Raw genomic sequence first — 23,090 nt, forward strand, 5'->3', positions numbered from 1 at the left:
AATTATTAACTTTGTACTGTAAGATTCTTAGTAGAAACATTTATTTATTATTTGATTCAAAGGACCTACGGAAGTAGGTAGAGTGCTACGAGTAAATTCTATAATGAAATTCGGTCAAACGAACATATCCACGAATTTTTTTTAATAGTTAATTCCCTATCAATTATTTATTCTTCTATGAATTTCAATTATTAGTTTACAACCATATTAATAGTAATTTACCAAAATGAATCTCAATCCAAATCTCTTGGCTTGCAACATATGCTTAATTTTACGATTCTCGCCAAACTTTAACTGCGTCGTGAGATAGTTTCTGATGACAAACCGGAACGTAAATGGGTTTCCAAATTAAATATTATTTTTCTTTTCTAGTAAATTATTTTTAAATGAGCAACTCTATTTGTGAATTATATTAATAAAATAGGTTATAATTAATCTTCTAATCAGACAATTCTTGTAAGATAGTTAAGCAGAAGCTTAATATGTATAATTTTTACTGTTAATAAATAATAATTATTAGATTTGTATCTACTACATCAAGCCATGAATTCAATTTAACCTGAGTTTTAAATGATTTTTTTCTGAGAGTTTACTTCTTATGCGTTGTGATTATAAGTCAACCAAACGTTAACGATTATCTTTTTGAGCGAAAAAGTACACTGTATATTTAACATTACTGAACAAAATTATTCCCTCACATATTTAAAATCCCGTGTACGGTGTACTACGAAATTAATAACCCGAGTCCACGTACCTACCTACGCATTTTACAGAACAAATTCCCTTACCTCTACATGCCTCTACTATGATATTGAAAATTCATAGAAGCGCTATCGCCCTCAATTCCGCAGTACAAATATTGCTTTAGCGATGTTATAAATCCAATGTAAGCTTGTGTGTAGTATACAGAGGCATGTATAAAGTCCGCGACAGAATACATAATGTAGGAGAAACAAAGCTGTTACATAATGCCGACCAAATTCTAACTCGTTCGGTGGTAAGTTAGGGGTGATAGCGGGAATTTTTGGACCAATTTGCTAATGTTGTATAAAAAATTTGGTTGATATAAATCTTATTGGAATATTATTTATTTATAAAAATAAAAATACTTATCTATCTTTAATTTTAAAAACGCGTTTATATAGTTTTATGTATGTCATAATAAAACGTGATATAATCTATTTATAGAATAATTATTTTAATTGAAAGTACCTATTTTCCATTTAGTATTAATAGAAAGCTTTTCAGCTCTACTTTCATTTTATATCAGACTAGCCGCTCCGCGCGGTTTCACCCCCGTGGCTCCTCTCCTATTGGTCGTAGCGTGATGATATATAGCCTATAGCCTTCCTCGATAAATGAGCTATCTAAAACCGAAAGAATTTTTTAAATCGGACCAGTAGTTCCCGAGATTAGCGCGTTCAAACAAACAAACAAACAAACAAACTCTTCAGCTTTAAAATATTAGTATAGATTAATTGATGGAAATAAAATTAGTACTAAAGTAATTGTTAAGAATATTTAGTACAAATATCATAACTTCCAGTACTATTATCATCACCTACATAAATAACAAAGCACAACCTACATAAAAATCACACTAGATAACACACCTACTTACGTATTACCCATGGTAATAACCATATAAACCCGCCAACCGCTCGTCCCTTCGACCACCTTCCAGAACGGGTGGAGCACAGCAACAAAGACGAAATTTCGCCGGATCCATCCACCCACAACAAACAAGAGCTTCGCATTCCGGCCACTGAAGCCTGTACATGCGACAGATCAAATTGAATTCCGAGATCTTAACCCGCTCAGCTATTTAATGCTACCATCAATGTACTAACTCCGCTATGGTATATACCATATGGATTACGTACCTAACACATACGTACTATATACTATACTATTGAATGGAAGAAACATACTACATTGTTATAATATGTGCGATTTTCGTACCTACTTTTAAAATTTGTTAAAATATTTTCTATCCAATTTTTTTTGTGATGTCTGTTTAGGAGCTACGTAGAAGTCATAGACGGCCAATATCATTAAAAACTTCAATCGCAAATATAAATATGAAACCAATTTCAAATATATAATATCTACATATAAATATTATTAAGTATATGAATGCTTTCATACATAGAACCAATTATCGATAACACGAACCACATCACTAGATTGGAGATTAATTAATTATTTACGTCATCATTCAAGTGTAAAATTTGTATATGTGTAGGTATAGGTGGTACTTTTGAAGGATTCCCTGGGATGTGGGAGTATTTGCCCCGGGTGAGCCCGGACTGACGAGGACAGGCTTTGCACTCCCAACTGGATATCAGATAGTGATGTTGGTTTGTCGATATTTTGTTAAATTTACAATTTAACGTAAAACTTCGTTACGCTTTGATGCAGATAGTACAATCGTAGTAGATATAGGTCTTTTAAAAGGAAATTACGGATAATTAAATTTTACATAAAATAACTTTAACACGAGGAGGTCGTTGTAATTTATCTTATATATAAAATTCTCGTGTCACAATGTTAGTCTGCATACTCCTCCGAAACGGGTGGACCGATTCTCATGAAATTTTCTGTGCATATCGGGTAAGTCTGAGAATCGGCCAACATCTATTTTTCATATGTACCACGGGCGAAGCCGGGGCGGACCGCTAGTTTCTATATAAATGAAAATTACACATCATCGTTAATTTGCTAAAGATAAATAAAATTCTTCACGGTTCATATTCATACTTTTTGAGAAATATGATAATGTGCCTATATGTTTGTTGCCTACATTGCGAAGTACGTAGTCCTTAGTACAGACTCGTAGTACCTACTGGCTACTTCATTAATAAAATAAGTACCTATTACATGTTAATAGAACATCTGTATTGAGTTTTTCATTCTGTCAATGATAATTTCAGTAAGAATCTACATACTTTTTGCAAGCTAAAATTGTTAAAATATCGACAAACGATAATTCCGCACATCACTACCAGCTAAGCCAGCCAAAGCCAAGCTAGGCAAAACCGAATTTCCGAAACGTCTAATAAGTTGGATGTTAACTCTTTCAGCACCACGTAACTTATGTATGTAAATGACGTCACCAGTCTGGTGTGGCCTTTGTTCCCTTGTGTTGTAGAGCCTTCGAGGGGTCTCGGTATATTTGCCGGTGTCTATAATGAGTAAGAATATTTGGGCTCATTTGATATTTAATAGATTATTCAGCTAGGGAAGTATTGTATAATTTATTCGTAAAGAGAAACCTACATATTGTTTATTTTTATACACGCTCACGCGTTAGCCACTGAACCAAGGAGGCGGTCGTAGCTCGTAACTTAACATAAAATTAGATAATCATAACAGAGAAGTAGTCTATTCATCTTTGGTTAAAAGCCATTTTTTCAGTTGTAAAAGAAGACGATCTCACACAGTTCCATATATTCTTGTATTACAATTATTCAAATCAGTAACCCTATTCTTATTGGAATTACTCAATATGATTTCTAAATTATTGTTTGTTTCCAATATAGCCACATAGATACGCCGCCAATTGTAATTTATATTAATGTGTAAGTTATATTTAAGTGTTTGTATTTCTTGTTTTGTTATCTTTAAGTGCAATAAAGTACATATTTATAAATAAATAAATAGATATATTATTCGTAGCATTGCTACGAAACTACGAGTAATAAAGTAATTGTTATAATCTATTTTCTGCCTCTGCTATTTCTTCTTTAATGCTGATCTATTTTAAAAAAGAAAGATAGAAAAAGGCAAGAGTTGTGAATACCGTCTTCCGAAAAAGGGAAAACTTATAAAAAAGTGTTCGTTTTTTCAAGAATCCGCGCGATATTAATTATAAGGAGAAATATTATTTTCAATTAATCTTTAGGTTTATACAAGCATTAAAAAGCACAAAATATAATCATAGCAAATCAAAACAATGGCACTTTTAAATACATTTACAATTTTTGCTAAATAATGAATTAAGAACGAATTCATTCCCCTTATTACTTCGACGTAAAATCTCAAAGAAATCAACAAGTGTTCGAAGAAATATAAAGAAACGCACAAACGATAATGAATACAGAATCGAGCCCTCCCAGATTAATGTACTAATTAGGGGGAGGAGGAAAAGTGACGAAAAGTCGCCAACTTGAGGCAGGTCGGGAACATTTTTTACGTCATTCTGAAGTATTGAGCAATGAACTTTGAGAATCTCGATTCTAAGAAATTCGGCTGGCTCTTTCGTATTAATAATAAAAACATCTGAAAATGTATCTTGACTTTTGGAACTTTTTATCCTCAATTAAACGAAATAACTGATGTCTGAATTAGCCAGTTAAATTATGCCTAGGTTTGTGTATTAATGTTTAAACAGTTATAAATGTGGTTATACATAACTAGAGGTCCGCCCCGGCTTCGCCCGTGGTACATAAGTATTTCGCAATAAAAGGTAGCCTATGTCCTTTCTCGGGTATCAAAATATCTCCATACCAAATTTCATGCAAATTGGTTCAGTAGTTTAGGCGTGATTGAGTAACAGACAGACCGACAGAGTTACTTTCGCATTTATAATATTAGTATGGAAGTATGGATTTGACACTTTTACATTTTATATTCGGCCAATGAAACAGATTGTATGTAAGCACAATATGTTCTAAATTTTTGAATGTATTTATTTTGCTACGGTACATTCTTATTTTTTTTACCAGTAGATATTATTGCGAATAAAAGCTCACACTTATACTATGAAAAATTATTATTCTTCGAATTATAATTTATAAGCAGTTCATATAATTTAACAGTATATAAACAGCATATGATAAGAGAAATGATTTAGAAATTAAAAGAAAGCGTGTTTCTCGGTGTATTAAAAGTTGTAAAATAAGAGTTATATCTAACTGTAGAAAGTATGAGTAAATATAACATATTTAAAACAGGGTCAATAAAACAGAGTTAACAGCGTTACTCGGTCTGCAGTATTCTTCGATTTGGTTAAGTAATCTGAATTGATATTTTACGTAACTGTAGTATCATAAATAATTATTAATTAAATATATTTTCTTGTTTATTTATAGGTCAACAAAGTATCAAATCAAATCTTCACCACCGAACCTCTTTCACTTAGATCCCTTAGATCTCTTATAGTATCATCCAGAGGGTTCTTAATAGCTATAATTTCGGCTAAGTGTTATTCCATGAAGTCTTTGCGAATATTCATATCGCTAAGTCCTTTACAACTTGACTAATTTTGTTTATTAATAACTAGTGGGACAATAAATCATACAATAAGCAGTATACAAAAAAATTCACAACACTATATTATAAAAATCGTACCTCATGAAAATTCTTTTGATCCGCAAAGTCGGAACACAAAACCTCATAATCACACGCAAACTAAATAGTTCTATCAACACATTTTTACACGTGAAACTAGCCGCAAAAGGCGTGCTAATTACAAAATCGTAGCTACCAAAATTGCGAAGCACTCCCGAACACCCGCTTGAGGCAATCATAATGAATATTTTATTTTATCACAGCCCCCGCCCGAGCCATGAACTTGACACCGAGCGAAAAATTAGTTCACAGGAGAAAGTGAATTTTGTACCGACTTTGCACTTTTTGAACCAAACTACACTGAGATAAAAGAACTGCGGAGTTCTCGGGTGAAGGTTTTTAAAAGTTTTGCGCGTATCGCTTACAGTTTCAAGACGTGTTTTGTAGATTAAGTAGTTTTTAAGGGTGGACTTATAATAATTACCGGTTAAGTTTGGTTTTACCACTGAATAATAACTAGTTAATATGATTTTACGTAAAAAAGTAGGTGACCAATAAATTAATTAAATTTAATCCCTAAAAATTTATAGAACAAAAATTCTTATAACCAAAATTGGGATTTTCTTAGTAAAAACGGATTTCTTCGAAACGAGTCGCAGCAACTAAACATAACGTTCTGCCATCTTCAAACATTTTGGCCGAATAAGATGAAATGTCGTATTTTGATAGCTTATGAACCAAACTTTTATTTTAACTTTTAAGTATTGCCAAATTATATAACGTTAATTTTGGTCTTAATATTTAAATTTAATATTTATTTTGTCCATTACTGGATGCTTGTCCACGACTGGTGCCGTTACCTTATCCATGTTATGTTATGTTAAATAGTTTTTTATAAGAGAAAGAGGATTATCTACTACAATACTACATTATTCAAAAATTACTATCATGTTAAACGAGATGTAAAGTTCTTTAAATAAGCAACAGAGTATTAACTACATATTCATCCAATAATTTTACTTGTATCTTTTAAAATATGGCATATACGTAAGTAACGTTCATAAAAAAATTTAAATGTGTAACGTATACTTACCTATTGGAAATGACAGTTTTCATTATCTGAATATGATCATCATGAGGTAGTTCTAATAAGAATTAAACGAATAGACAACTTAAAGCTACTTAGCTTAAAACATATTGTTAAACGAATAGACAATCAAGTGATATAATTTCAATAAGCCTTTGAATGCAATAGTTATTATATTTTCACAATATTAGTTAATTCCCTGCTAATTAAATCCTCTACAAAGTTACGCGCAGGGAAAACCCTAACAGTTCAAAAAGCACGAGAGAGCTACTCGTGAATTAACATACTTTACTCAAAGCAACCAAACTAACCGCGTACGAGAGAAAAATATCTAACGTATTTCACGCATTCATTCCGTGTATGGGGCTAATTAAAAAAGTACAGAGAGTTGGCTTTGCGAGTGCCGTAGTTCCGCTACTCGCCGCTAGGCAGCGCAAAGCGCTTTGACAACTCGGATTTTTATAGGCTGGGGCATGTTGTTGGGTTTCATTTTTAATGAGGTCGTGCATTCGGGTTTGTGCAAGGGAATTGCAGGCCGGTAACTCTTTGTGAGCTCAAGCAGGCCCGGTGAGGCGTGAACCAAAGAGCGCGGCTGTGTGCGTGCGTGAAAGGGTTACTACGTTTGTTTGCTACTCGTTTATTAATGGCGTATGATAAAACTATAAGTAGCCCGGCTTCTGTAAGACGTCTTAGAATAAATGTAAAGAACCCATTCGTTGGGATATGGTGCTTTTCTTAATTCATAATGGTGGGTAGGTATTTTCCTTTTAAATAGACCAAGCATTATATTTTTATTTTATTTTATTCATGTGTGCAGTTTTATATTTTTTCCAAAGACTTTTTATTCTAACTGAAGTCTGTGTGTTATACTGAGCATAATAAATGTCTTTGTCTTTTCGTTGCATTTAATTGGTGCCAGTTTTAAATATAAAAAAAGACGGGTTGCACTCCGGGAGTGCCGGCAGAAGTGAAAACTTGATTATTAACGTTGAGCATGTTTGATATCCATCCGTCTTACGCTTTTTCGATCAGGTCACGTGTCCTGAGTCCTGACGCGAGTTTAAGATTTTATACCCATTACAGAAAAGCTTCAATAAACTCTTATAAGACTCTTTTGATAATTGATATTTTGTTGTATATAGGTATTTATTTTTATCTATATTTCAATCAACATAAGTTCTAATACTGCCTTTATTGAATAATCTAGTAGGTACCTACTAAGGTTTAATTCAAAATATTCTAGCATTGTGATCTGCCTATTTAATATAGTAGATATACACATAATTAGGAAAGCGTTATTATGTGATTACACCAATTAATTTAAACCAGCCAACCATCAAATTTTCAGATCGCATGGGAGGCAGCTTTCAAATAAAAAAAGAATCATTAAGATCTGATCATCTACTCAAAAGTTCTGTGGTTAAAAACTAAGAAATACAATCAAATTGTGAACCTCCTCCCTTTTTTTAAATCGATTGAAAATTATCAGAAGTTGGACTCTACTTCTTGTGAGTGTATCGCTTGCTTGATTTTCTAAATCTTCTTAAATATAAAAATGAATCGCAAAATGTGTTGGTAAGCGCATAACTCGAGAACGGCTGAACCGATTTCGATAATTCTTTTTTTATTATATTCCTTGAAGTACGAGGATGGTTTTTATGTAGAGAAAACGTAAATATGTACCACGGGCGAAGCCGGGGCGGACTGCTAGTTAATAATAATTGATTAAATAATTTCTTATATCTATTATAAAATGTGAAGCTAAATTTATATTACTCTATTAATATTTAAAGTATAAAAGAACAACAAAATATATGTTCAGTAGGTAGGTACATTAGGTTCCCCATTGTAAAGAAAAAAACGACTCGTTAGTATGCACAATATGTTTAAATTTATGATATGTTAAACTATATATTTGTAAGGCTTTTCGAATTCAAACACAAACATTCCACTATTCACCTTTAGTTCTTTTAGATGCGCTTTAGAATCGTCATAATACATAGAAATAACTTCCACGTATGGTATGTATGGAGCCGGCTAAAAATAACTTTTTTCAGTCTTTTATAATGCTAAGTATCTAAACTATTTCTCTGATAAGGCACTGTTTTATTAAAATAGGTAATATTGAACAAATAAAATTTATTTCACAATTTATTAAGTTTAAATAGGTTCTTAAAGCTCAGATACACCTATCTTTTGCACTTTAGCTACTATAGTCTGTAGAAAATATTATTAATTAGGTACTTAATATTGTGATAAAAGAGCATTTGAAATAAATGAATAAATAGATAGGTACCAATAAGAAATTAGGTATAAGAATCCGTTAGCATATAGAATACCACAGAATACTAATAAGCATTCTATTTAGTTCAGCCATATAGGAGGTTTTACAAGTAGATGCGGATTTTATTCTTGAAGTTTTATTAATTACCAATTTTTTATTCAGATTAAGAACTTTTTCAAGTTGCTATTCATTCGTAAAGTTAAATAAGCCTCTTTCATAATAAATGATAAATTAGTAAAAGCGACATCTATCTGCGAGTAGCTACTTCCAGTATGTTCTACGAGATGGCTTTAGGTGACTACTCCTATAGCTTTTCAAAAGGAGTCGCTGGAGAGAACGGTTTTTTAATTTCTGATAAAATAATTTTTACTATTTTTTAAATAACTTTAAATTAAGCCTATATTATGCGATATATAGTGAATACCATCTGATAGAGTATTTATTGAAAAAACTGACAGCGGACATGAAGAAAACAAAGGAAAAAATTCCAAAAATGAAAAACGCTTGAAGTCCGCCGTCACGCGTAATTTTTCGATGTTGATAATTTAGCAATATTTGGTTTTAAAATGACAAAATTAACGTGTAATAGCGAGTATTAAAATAGTTGGTATACAAATTGTATGATATGGTTCGTTGGAGGACGTGCTTTGTACTGGCGATGCTGCTGGTCCTGCCGGGGAGGGTCACGTCACGGTCTGAAGATGAAGAGGATGAGGAGTGAGTATCCTCTTTGTTTTATTATACCTAGTCTTAAATTAATACGCATTGAGTCTTATTTTTTAATTCGAGACGGTTCCTTTCACATCTTTAAATGATACATACACCTAGTACCTAATTATTAGGTAGTACAACGCTTTGTATAAAGTAACGTTGTATTCTTATTATAATCTAGATTTGCCTAACGTATGTTTCATCTCCAAAGATGTAGTCGAGGGTCGCATTTGTCTGTGAATTTGAACCACCGGGAGGTACAGTTTAATATGTTCTTCTTTAGAATTTTTTCTATGTTAATATAATATGTATTATGAAAAATAATTCTGAGAAGAGTACGGAGTTCTTCTTAATTTTTTGTTGATACTTAGCGTATCTTGTTAATTGGGTACCTACTACCTTAATATGAATAATATTATCATTTTAAACTTATAACAAAGAAGAAATAATGCTGCAATAATTTTCCCATCTCGTTTATTAGGTAGTTGTAAAAATATTTTCATTTTTCTTTCAAACCTCATCTAAGGTATCCATACTTAATATCCTTTTTATTAAAAATTCACAGAAGAAATTGTAAATCGTTTAGATATTGGAATTCATATTATATTTCGAGGAAGGTAGTAGGTATGTCAAAAAGATGTATCTATTTGTCTTCTTCATTGTATTACTATGAACATGAAATAATCTTTATCGAAGGTTTTATTTAAGTCTTTATCAATACTTCTAAAGACCGTTTATCTAAAATGGAAACCTTTGAAAGCTTTTTGTTGCGCTTATTTTGAGTATGAACATACTTTCTGTACTTTAATATGATCCCACAATATTTATTGTTATATGTTTTACATTTATGAAACTACTTATTTTTCGTGGATAAACAATTAAGATCATAAAAATTACTTAAATAAGTACCCAATGTCTATGACTGTTTAACCATTTAAAATAGATACGCGGCTTTACAATTAATGAGGGTGCTTAAGCTACTAAACAGAAACTTTTAATACGTATCTACCTATCGATCGATCATAATTATTTTTATCTAATTCTAATACCTATATTGATTTGTCAACCTGTGAATATTATTTGTACCTTGCCTAATTGAAATAAATACCCAATTGAGTAAAATTATAAAATTTAATAACTTTAGTAAAAACAAAAACATTTTAATTTCTCCATTTTACAAGTCTCATCAGACCAAATACCGTTGCCAACTATTCTAAAACAGGAAGCTCTTCAGCCGGAGCGACGAGGAAGACGACGACGACAGCGACGACGACGACGACGAGGAGGTGGAGGCGGTCGAGAAGGAGGTCCCTGGTCGTCGAGCGCCGCCAGTGATGTTGCAGACGACCAGGACCGCGCCAGTCACGAGGACCACGAAGCGACGACCGCTCGAATGTTACGTGTGCGCGTTCAAGCCGGAGACGCCGTTAAGGGCATGCTTGGATCCTACTAAGTATAGGTGAGGTGGGATTTAAAAGAATATGTTACATAGGTAGGTATATGAGATGGGAAATCTTATGAAAAAACTGAATAAAAGAGAAGTTAGATTATTATCATAGGAATGAGAATTAAAGCACATACACAACAATACACACTTTTTAACGTGATTTGTAAGCTTTAACGTAAAAAATTAAGCTCGAAGGCATATAGAAAAGTTGGTACAGAGGAATGTTCTGTTATCTTGGTGCTTATTCAGATTTCCAAAATCGAGTCAAAAGCAATAAAAACAGTATGGTTGAAATTCTCTTATTAAAGTCCGATGTTTAAATAAATAACTTGTGAATGCTGCTGATGTCAACTTTCACGGTTTTATCACAATATAATAAATTTGTTTCATATTACGTTATTACATCTTTATATTTTCTGCAGAGTGCACACAATGACATGCCACAGTGTAGAGGACAAATGCGTGACAGCGGTGACGTCGAAGGGCAGCACATACGAGTCGGTGACGCGCGGTTGTCGGTCTGGCTGCGTTGGGTCGCCGGACACCACTTGTTGTGAGGTAAGAGGTTATATTTTAGGATATCTATACTAATATTATAAAGCTGAAGAGTTTTTTTTTGTTTGAACGCGCTCATCTCTAATCTCGGGAACTACTGGTCCGATTTGAAAAATTATTTCGGTGTTAGATAGCCCATTCATCGAGGAAGGCTATAGGCTATATATCATCTCGCTAAGACCAACAGGAGAGGAGCACTGCGGGTAAAACCGCAGAGCACAGCTAGTGATATTGACCTAGAGCAGCCCAGGACCTAGCTTCAGCTAATGGACTATGTAATATGTATATGTATTGTGATGCTTAATGTTGAAAGCTGATTCATGTTACACGTGTGTGCGAAAAGATGAATGCAATATGATAATATCAATGAATTGGATTTCTTAGCGTTTCTCAGTTTGATTAAACTAGCGTTACAAGTACCTAAATACTGGGAATTGTCTAAAGAGTACCTAATCTTCTTATTCTTATAATATCAGCGAAGACCTAAGTTGAGTCATATTTTCCAGTGTTCCTACTTAAATATCCAGCACTCTATTGTAATTTCACTTTAAAGTCTTTTACCTTATCTTAAAATTAAAACAAAGTATCGTTTTCAGTTAAACAGATGCAACAACCAAGCGTTCGCGATGCCCACCGTGATCGCGCCGCGTGCGCTGACACAAGAGAGCAAAGCTGCCAAAACTCTGCCCACTTCTGTACTATTCTTTGTTACAATACTTTTGGTGTTACAAACCGTTGTTAAAGTCACTATAGTGTGATGTGCAGTTTTGTGGTGTGACCTTAAATTGTACGGGTTTTTTGGTGAATATATTTTTTCAGTGTTCGTTGGAGTTTTATTTTCCTATTGAATATCAATAATAGGTAGTGATGCATAACATCATGTAAATTATGAAGATTTTTGTATATTAAGTAGATGATGAAAAAATATTGCTATTGGATCTTATAAGGAATTAGTAGTAGGATAAAAGATAGCCTGTATTAAAATAGATAAATAAATATTTTAACATGTACCTACATCAAATCCATACTAATATTATAAATGCGAAAGTAACTCTGTCTGTCTGTCTGTTACTCAATCACGCCTGAACTACTGAACCAATTTGCATGAAATTTGGTATAGATATATTTTGATACCCGAGAAAGGACATAGGATAGGTTTTATCCCGGAAATCCTACGGGAACGGGTTTTTCTCTGAAAACGCGGGCGAAGCCGCGGGCGGAAAGCTAGTTATTTATAAAATTATGAAATTAACTATTGAATCCGATCCGTACTTTTAGATAGAGCAGAGTGAATGCTGATTTTTTGAAGACTAGAAGACTTTTGTATTTCTGTATTACAATGTCAAACAAACACCAGAATATTCCAGAACACGGTTAGCCCATCAAGTGACCTCATGTCAATTGCCCTTATATTGTAAAAGATCGTCGAGATACGCAGTCCCTTACAAAAAGCTTAGGTGAAGGGACGAGGGGTCACTTTACTCGCGGTCAAGCCTTTACGGTCAATTGGTTTCCTTCCGTGGGGAGTGTGTGAATAATTGGAAATCACTTGCGGTTTGTGCATATTGGGTGTTAAGATTTTTGTAGAATCAAGATATTATTATATAAGAAAGTTAATAAAAATGCTGGTCATTTCATACTTATTACTATATAACACAAATATGGATGAATGTCTTGAAATAAATGAATTTATTATTACATTATTATTTATTGAATGCCATTTAATCCTGGACCTAAAGCTAGAGCTACTAGGCTATGTCATCCATGTTTGTTTTATATTTCGGAAAAATCACAAAATAACTATTTATTTTTTTAATATCAATTCATAATAGGTACAATTAATTGATACCATGATTTTCAATTTATCATGAAATCAAAATGAAACAAATAACAGCTGTTAATCCCTGTAACCACAAACAGTTTGCGAATATCCTATAGTGATAAAAACACCTAAGATACTTCTCAACACGATACCCCAACAACAAGGGGAGCCGCTGACCGCAATATTCACTCAGGAAATTCCAATAAACAGCATTTTCCGCCCTCAAATACTCTATTTGGGGTGTCCAGCGTGTTAAAAAGCCAGTTCACTTGTCCTTAACATATGGACTAAATTGTTTGTAAGGGATCTCCACCCCTTCACAAAAATCAACTCTATTTTCCAAAGCATAGAGTTGATGGTTATCTAGCTAGAATAGCAGTATTGGTTTGGGAAAATATTCAAAGGCGAGAAAATTCTTGATATCCGGTCCGGCGTTTTGTGATTTTTATTGGCTACAAGGGTTCGTGAGTTGATGTGTTTGATCCAAATATTTGGGGCTATGTGTGTTTATTTGGCGTGATTTATTGGTACACTCGTATTAACTTGAGAATTTATGGAGTTAATAATTTTAATGTAGGTGGAGATTTTTGTATAGGATTTTAGAGATACGTTTAATTAGTATAAAGCGCGTCCACACACGGTGAAGATACTATAATATTTTATGTTATGATTCTCTTATATAAAATATTATAGTATCTTAAGGTATCCGGTATCAGCGTTCTGACCATCATTTTTCTTTTTGTCATTGCGTACTAAGACCCCTGTAGAACCGCCATCCTGTTACAAATGACCCGAAATTTTGTGTCAGTGTTTCGGGTCATTTGAGCTTTTGCATGTAAAGTCTCACCATTTATTACATTTATAATTTAGCATTTTAATAACATAGGATGCGTCTGCTGAGTTACTCCTGGAGGAAAAATACGTATCGTGCAATTACTAAAATAGTGCGGGAGTTAGCCCGCACGTGCCGAGATTTTTTATCGATACACGTGATAAAGTCTAACTAATATTATTACAGTAATTCAATGGATCCCACCTGGCTGATACACAAAGACGCATGATCGATCGTATCATTCACCACGCTCCATCGGTCAACGGATTTGCACAAACTTGGTTTGGTGATGTGCGCTTATCGATTATATTTTTGTCGATAGTGAGGATTTGCATGCGGAGTGGATTTCGTAATGTTGGTGGGTGGTAACTGGTAAGTAGTTGAATTTAATAAACCACGCGGGCGTGGACGCGGGCGAAACGCTATTTGATTATGAAAACAAGGGATAGCAAGTTGAGTCGCTAATTATAATGCTGTGTTTGTGTCATGAAAATACTGAAATAATGCTGAGTCTTACCACGGATGATATTGAATCTTTCCTTCTAATAGTAATTTAATTTAAATAAAATATCTAAATCCCATCCTTTCTATGGAATAATCAATAATTTATTCAAAAACTGGGCGTGTCTCATGCATAAAACATCGATGTATAATTTATCGATACGATCCGACACTTCACTACAAAATTGACAAGTCTAATACGTATTATTGACCAGATGATCAATGATCTATGGGTATTTGGATCAATAAAATTATGCAAAATCATCGTTCTCATTGTCATGGGCTCCCGTTTCGACCATTTTATTCATCTCATAGGCATTGCGTATTATATAAATAATCAGCGTACATTTCTGTTGTGATAATCTGATGTGTCATTGCTTAAACGGTTTGAGTTTTGTGTGGAAATATGAAGTTTTTGTTATTATAAACGTCGTTTGGTGTTTCAAACACCGGCATTTTATTAATAGACTACAGGTCCATATTGAAAAATTTATGGGTCATTTGAACCACCAGGTGACCTATCTAGAACGATATAAGAGCATAAAATAATAAGATTCAGCACTAAACACTATGTTGTCACTTGCATCATGCAAAATTTTTGTAGAAGTGAGGATCATTTTTGTTAATCTTTAATGTAACTGCAACGCGTTGGATGACATGAGTGACTCAAAAATTTGGAATAATCCTCTCTTACTCATCATGAAGCTGGGTTAGTACGATAGTACTGGTCAACTAACTAACTAGTGCAGTGGGATGGAATGGTACGATATCTTTGTTTATTACGATTTAACTCAAAAACTACTCGATTAACTAGCATTCAACTGGTAAAGGCAGGGAACGGTGGCACTATAAACAAACACCTAGTAATGCATAAGAGATACTGAACATGACTGACCGGTTGGCTTGGTTGATAGTGAGCCTTCCAAGCCACTAGCCAGCGGTCGTGGGTTCGATTCCCACCCAGGGCAAATATTTGCGTGAGGAACATAGATGTTTGTTCTGTGTCTGGGTGTTAATTATCTATATTAGTATTTATTTAAAAATTATATATGTATGTGTATCGGCCATGTGGTTTCCATAACACAAGCGAAAGCTTAGTATGGAATCAGATCGTGTTGTGTGTGAAAATTATCCTGAAATATTTATTATTATAAAATTATCCAAAATTGGATACATTTTGAACTCGAAATTCCAAGAATTCCAAGCAAACAATGAATCACTGGCCTCCACAGTCCACAGTCCACACTGACCGTAAAGTTTGGCGACTCTCCAGCTGACCAGCTGGGTTTATTTCCATCTTTATTGTCTTTGTTTAGCGGTCGGTATGACAGCTTTAGTCGCTTTGGCAAGCTGTATTTGGCGTTTATGTCCGATACAATCGTATTCGACATTGCGAAGGTATTTGGTATATTTTTATCGAAGGTGTGGGATTATATTGAGCTGGTTAGTTTAAAGAAAACAGTTATATTGGCATGGTATTTAATACAATTTTAAATCAACGAGTTTATCACAATTTGTACACAGATTAAATAACTTTGTAAGAAATATGTTTACAAAAATAAGATTTTGTAAAGTCCTATTGCTCTATATAAGTAAGCCATTAAAAGCTCGTAATTGTAAGCTTAAAATCATGGATCTTATGTTCTTGTCCTCTCACAGTATCATCTATTTTCTCATTTTACTCAATACAATAAGTAAAATAGAAGACATTCAAATATCATAATTTCGTATCATTTATAAAAACCGCATACATAAGAGTTGTGTTAATAAAATAACTAAGTACATTACGTCTAAATATTGTTATTTGTGAAACATTTCCGAGACAACAAAAGGACAATGATTGATTTGTACACTGACCGCACCCAAATAAAGTGCATTTCACTCGAATGTCTTATTTTAGATACACAGAAATAGCCACTTTAAACGACAAAAGTATGTACAGTTCTTTGTATTGATGGTCAGTACTTTTGTACGACTTTATGTGAAAATCTTTAATTAAATATTTTGATTAGACGGTAACAGATTTTGAGTTTCGTCATACGTCATACGTCCTTATAATATTATTTACTTAGTTTTTGTAGACTTTGTTTTGTTTCTGGAGCTTTTAACGTAACTGGAAAACTTAATTATGGTGTAGATGTCGCAGGTAATTAACTTAACCTAACCCACTCGGCTAACAAATGTTTTTTGAAGTGAAAACTTCTTTAGCGGCGTTGGGTATAAAATCTAAAACTCGCGTCAGGACTCAGGACACGTGACCTGATCGAAAAAGCGTAAGACGGATGGATATCAAATATGCTCAACGTTAATAATCAAGTTTTCACTTTTGCCGGCACTCCCGGAGTGCAACTCGTCTTTTTTTTCAGTGGACATTTGGAAAAAGTAAATCCTTGGCATATTACAATATGCTGAGCGTTTGTAAAGTGACGGACGTCGTTTGTAAATGGCGAAATGCTACAATTTGCCTGCGACATAGACACAGAGGAGACAGTAAAATTGTACCTACGTTGTGAAGAGATAAAGAAAGTTTATTTTGCCAAATTCGTATTGTAAGCAATCAAAAATATTACATGGATTATAATACCTATCAGTATTAGTTGTGTGTGTGCATTTTTCTTCTTTAATTTTCAATGAAATTACTAATAATTCGTAATTCACGGTTTTAGATAGGCTATACTGTTTTAATAAAAGCAGTGTAGGTATTATTAAACATAAATTATAGTACTTAGTAATTTTTCAAGAGACATAATATGGATTAATCATAATAGTCATAGTTAATTTAAATATTATTTTTTTCTGATGAAATAGTTTGCACTTATCAGTAGGCCAGTACATACAACTTTAAAGGCTGACAAAGTGATGTGATAGTGCTGATAATAAATCTACTTACCGCGGTCGAGACGACTAAGTTTTTCGACTTACGACCCTAGTTTCTTAGGAGATAAGCGTCATTTGGAAACTGTTGAGACGACATTGATGTACTATTTGTGTATTTTAATGTAATTTCTCTGTCGTAATGTATTTTGTATGCACTTAGTAATATGATAGGTAGGAAAAAGTAACATTTGTTAAATTATTTAGTATTTAGTGAAGACCAAATTAGTTAGTAAATTGAGTGCAAAAATATTCAGTTAATAAAAAATCAATATCCATGATTGAAATCAAATTCAATAATGCATATTGATTATAAAATAACAAGAACATAAAGTATAAGAAGCAATAACTATAACGTTTAACTAAATACCTAATTAATTTAATTCGACTCAAATCACTTGAAAAAAAAAATAAAAAAAAAATTCACCTCCACACCACTTTTGTTCTAGTCGGAGGGCAGTCGAGTGCCCCTTTAATTTATCTCACGCACGGCCCATAGGGGCTTGATTGAAAAGTTCCACAAAACTTAAACTTTTCACCAACTTGCGACTTACAAATCCCTTTTGCACTTGTTCACTGATGCTGCTTCTAATCAGTCATTTTTAGTTGAAAATATACTTTACAGATAATGAAAAAATTGAAAATATACTTTGCAAAACGTCAGATTAAAATTAGGGGTAGAAATAAAAACTGTTTCATTTAAAATATTTCTTTATTTATTTCAACTACTAATCTTACCTGAAACTTTATGATCGTAAATACTTATCTACTACATACATTATCTCCTTATAATTTTCATAAAAAAGTATTTAGTATTTCGATACAACAAGTTACACGTATGATTTTAATAAAAAACTGACCTGTGGCTAAAGTGATAAAGGCTTCTTACTGCGATGAAACATACATCTCGTTCCCTTTCCTATCAGTACGCGGGCGAAGCCGCGGGCGAAAAGCTAGTTTAGAATAATATGAATACAATAATATAGCAATTAGTTGGTACAATAGTATGAGCTGTGGTGCAACGGACCGATTCGGGCCGCAGAAGGCCGATGTCGTTATCGGTCAAGCGGCGACCTTTGAGAAGATGTGCTTTGGAGGGCTGCATGCAACAGGTGATTTCAATTCTAATCAATAATTAATATTTGTTATTATAATTTTTTTAAACTATTTTTTATTAAACGTAACACATTGACTAAACAAAAGTAATATTCGTTGAATTTATATTTTTGGTTTTATGGCATTCAAATGCTTTATAAATATAAATTTATAAAGAATAGAAAAAATTCGATCACGAGGCGGGACTCGAACCCGCATCCTTCGCGCCATTCCGGGGCGGATGCCTCACCAACTCAGCCACTCGTGACCCGCCCGAGTGATCGAATTTATTCTATTCTTTCAGTTTTATGTGTCTGAAGGGACACACCGCGCGCCATCTATTGAGATGATTAACAACCATTTCAACCAATATGAAGCACTTTTCAGTGAATACAATATTGTAACGATGGAACACGACCTTTTTTGTTGAATTTATATTTTTGGTTTTATGGCATTCAAATGCTTTATAAATATAAATTTATAAAGAATAGAAAAAATTCGATCACGAGGCGGGACTCGAACCCGCATCCTTCGCGCCATTCCGGGGCGGATGCCTCACCAACTCAGCCACTCGTGACCCGCCCGAGTGATCGAATTTATTCTATTCTTTCAGTTTTATGTGTCTGAAGGGACACACCGCGCGCCATCTATTGAGATGATTAACAACCATTTCAACCAATATGAAGCAATTTTCAGTGAATACAATATTGTAACGATGGAACACGACCTTTTTTGTTGAATTTATATTTTTGGTTTTATGGCATTCAAATGCTTTATAAATATAAATTTATAAAGAATAGAAAAAATTCGATCACGAGGCGGGACTCGAACCCGCATCCTTCGCGCCATTCCGGGGCGGATGCCTCACCAACTCAGCCACTCGTGACCCGCCCGAGTGATCGAATTTATTCTATTCTTTCAGTTTTATGTGTCTGAAGGGACACACCGCGCGCCATCTATTGAGATGATTAACAACCATTTCAACCAATATGAAGCACTTTTCAGTGAATACAATATTGTAACGATGGAACACGACCTTTTTTGTTGAATTTATATTTTTGGTTTTATGGCATTCAAATGCTTTATAAATATAAATTTATAAAGAATAGAAAAAATTCGATCACGAGGCGGGACTCGAACCCGCATCCTTCGCGCCATTCCGGGGCGGATGCCTCACCAACTCAGCCACTCGTGACCCGCCCGAGTGATCGAATTTATTCTATTCTTTCAGTTTTATGTGTCTGAAGGGACACACCGCGCGCCATCTATTGAGATGATTAACAACCATTTCAACCAATATGAAGCACTTTTCAGTGAATACAATATTGTAACGATGGAACACGACCTTTTTTGTTGAATTTATATTTTTGGTTTTATGGCATTCAAATGCTTTATAAATATAAACCTCGCCTCGTGATCGAATTTTTTCTATTCTTTATAAATTTATATTTATAAAGCATTTGAATGCCATAAAACCAAAAATATAAATTCAACAAAAAAGGTCGTGTTCCATCGTTACAATATTGTATTCACTGAAAAGTGCTTCATATTGGTTGAAATGGTTGTTAATCATCTCAATAGATGGCGCGCGGTGTGTCCCTTCAGACACATAAAACTGAAAGAATAGAATAAATTCGATCACTCGGGCGGGTCACGAGTGGCTGAGTTGGTGAGGCATCCGCCCCGGAATGGCGCGAAGGATGCGGGTTCGAGTCCCGCCTCGTGATCGAATTTTTTCTATTCTTTATAAATTTATATTTATAAAGCATTTGAATGCCATAAAACCAAAAATATAAATTCAACAAAAAAGGTCGTGTTCCATCGTTACAATATTGTATTCACTGAAAAGTGCTTCATATTGGTTGAAATGGTTGTTAATCATCTCAATAGATGGCGCGCGGTGTGTCCCTTCAGACACATAAAACTGAAAGAATAGAATAAATTCGATCACTCGGGCGGGTCACGAGTGGCTGAGTTGGTGAGGCATCCGCCCCGGAATGGCGCGAAGGATGCGGGTTCGAGTCCCGCCTCGTGATCGAATTTTTTCTATTCTTTATAAATTTATATTTATAAAGCATTTGAATGCCATAAAACCAAAAATATAAATTCAACAAAAAAGGTCGTGTTCCATCGTTACAATATTGTATTCACTGAAAAGTGCTTCATATTGGTTGAAATGGTTGTTAATCATCTCAATAGATGGCGCGCGGTGTGTCCCTTCAGACACATAAAACTGAAAGAATAGAATAAATTCGATCACTCGGGCGGGTCACGAGTGGCTGAGTTGGTGAGGCATCCGCCCCGGAATGGCGCGAAGGATGCGGGTTCGAGTCCCGCCTCGTGATCGAATTTTTTCTATTCTTTATAAATTTATATTTATAAAGCATTTGAATGCCATAAAACCAAAAATATAAATTCAACAAAAAAGGTCGTGTTCCATCGTTACAATATTGTATTCACTGAAAAGTGCTTCATATTGGTTGAAATGGTTGTTAATCATCTCAATAGATGGCGCGCGGTGTGTCCCTTCAGACACATAAAACTGAAAGAATAGAATAAATTCGATCACTCGGGCGGGTCACGAGTGGCTGAGTTGGTGAGGCATCCGCCCCGGAATGGCGCGAAGGATGCGGGTTCGAGTCCCGCCTCGTGATCGAATTTTTTCTATTCTTTATAAATTTATATTTATAAAGCATTTGAATGCCATAAAACCAAAAATATAAATTCAACAAAAAAGGTCGTGTTCCATCGTTACAATATTGTATTCACTGAAAAGTGCTTCATATTGGTTGAAATGGTTGTTAATCATCTCAATAGATGGCGCGCGGTGTGTCCCTTCAGACACATAAAACTGAAAGAATAGAATAAATTCGATCACTCGGGCGGGTCACGAGTGGCTGAGTTGGTGAGGCATCCGCCCCGGAATGGCGCGAAGGATGCGGGTTCGAGTCCCGCCTCGTGATCGAATTTTTTCTATTCTTTATAAATTTATATTTATAAAGCATTTGAATGCCATAAAACCAAAAATATAAATTCAACAAAAAAGGTCGTGTTCCATCGTTACAATATTGTATTCACTGAAAAGTGCTTCATATTGGTTGAAATGGTTGTTAATCATCTCAATAGATGGCGCGCGGTGTGTCCCTTCAGACACATAAAACTGAAAGAATAGAATAAATTCGATCACTCGGGCGGGTCACGAGTGGCTGAGTTGGTGAGGCATCCGCCCCGGAATGGCGCGAAGGATGCGGGTTCGAGTCCCGCCTCGTGATCGAATTTTTTCTATTCTTTATAAATTTATATAGTAATATTCGTTGTTTGTTTTTTACAATGATAATATTTTCTTCGATGTTTTTTCATAACTTGTAGCAGTTTGTATTCGTGCGATCTTATATCATCAAGAATCATATTAAATGGAACAACAATAATGGTAAAACATTCATCAAAATCGATAACGCACTAGCAAATAAAGAAATATCGTACAAATTTTACGATTTCATAACCGGTTTTCAGATTCAGTTTGTACTTTTTACACCAAAGTTCTTACAGAATACAATTTTGGTGTCTAAGATTTAATACTTACAGCTTGAGATAAATGAATGTTATGCTAAAAATGCATATTCCGTTCAATTAATTACCCGTTTTATTTACACTGTCACCTGAATCCTCTCAACTAAAACAAACATACCTCTCGCATACCGCCGTCCAATGTCCGGGACGGTGACATTTCGCGTCGCGTCCTCAGCTTGACCTATACCTGCACTTCATCCTCGAGACCCCATTGCTGACTCATTGCGGATACGGAACTTTCTACGATTGTCAAAACAAACCAAGATCGAGATGGTCACGATCTTATATAGGTCAATAGCAATACTTGGGTGCGTGTGAACTGGTAAATTCGCGCTGTTTTCTTCTCTGTTATTTTATTTGGTGTGCAATAAAGAATTTATTATTATTATTATTATTATTAAATGATGATGTTTGTAGTAGTTGTGTGCATTGGTCAGTTTAATCCCTGATGTAGGCAGGTTGTTTATTTTTTTACTGTGTAGGATGCAACTGAGCAGACGTGTCACCTGATGGAAAGTGAATAACGTCGCCGTACAACGGAATTTGCGATTGTATTTCTGCCAAAGGTGCTGTTTAATAACAAATATTTAGGGCATTGCACATTAGAATTGTTACAAAGTTTTGCGTGATCCATACTCAAAATTGCCGTGTTTTATGCTGATGAAACATCGCAATATAAGTGGTGAATGAGAGATTAATAAGAGATACTAAATGGTTGAATAATATAAATTGACACTGTGTGATTTTATTGATAGTAAAGTGAAACTCTTAACCAAAAGCTCTTCCTTATTCTGTATTTCTTTTATCCGCCAATTAATGTTGGTAACCTATTGAATAAATAATTCACAACTCATAAGCTAAACGTTAGGCAAAATCAAGTGTATTCCATCAATTAGTTTAACTCCAAACATTATATAGAACCATGTCTATTCAGTTTTAACATAAATGATTAAAAGCTATGACAACTGCTAGTATTGGTGATAAAACAATCACATCACAAAGCAATAAGCAATTAAATAA

At 34.2% G+C, this 23,090-nt stretch overlaps 1 protein-coding gene across 1 annotated transcript; it reads left to right on the plus strand.

Annotated features, from left to right (window-relative positions):
• The first annotated feature begins 9,252 nt into the window (after positions 1-9,252).
• LOC149907180 (uncharacterized) lies at positions 9,253-12,165 on the plus strand. The gene is made up of 4 exons (XM_090103668.1): positions 9,253-9,380; positions 10,597-10,833; positions 11,244-11,379; positions 11,973-12,165. Exons 1-4 carry the CDS (start codon positions 9,289-9,291, stop codon positions 12,132-12,134), a joined length of 627 nt encoding a protein of 208 aa, XP_089959794.1. The 5' UTR covers positions 9,253-9,288; the 3' UTR covers positions 12,135-12,165.
• Positions 12,166-23,090: the final 10,925 nt, after the last annotated feature.

This window comes from Colias eurytheme, chromosome 7, assembly GCF_061535395.1.
Source record: "Colias eurytheme isolate Ceu_HAF_F1 chromosome 7, ilColEury1 Martin Lab GWU primary, whole genome shotgun sequence".
Classification (NCBI taxonomy): Eukaryota; Metazoa; Arthropoda; class Insecta; order Lepidoptera; family Pieridae; genus Colias; species Colias eurytheme.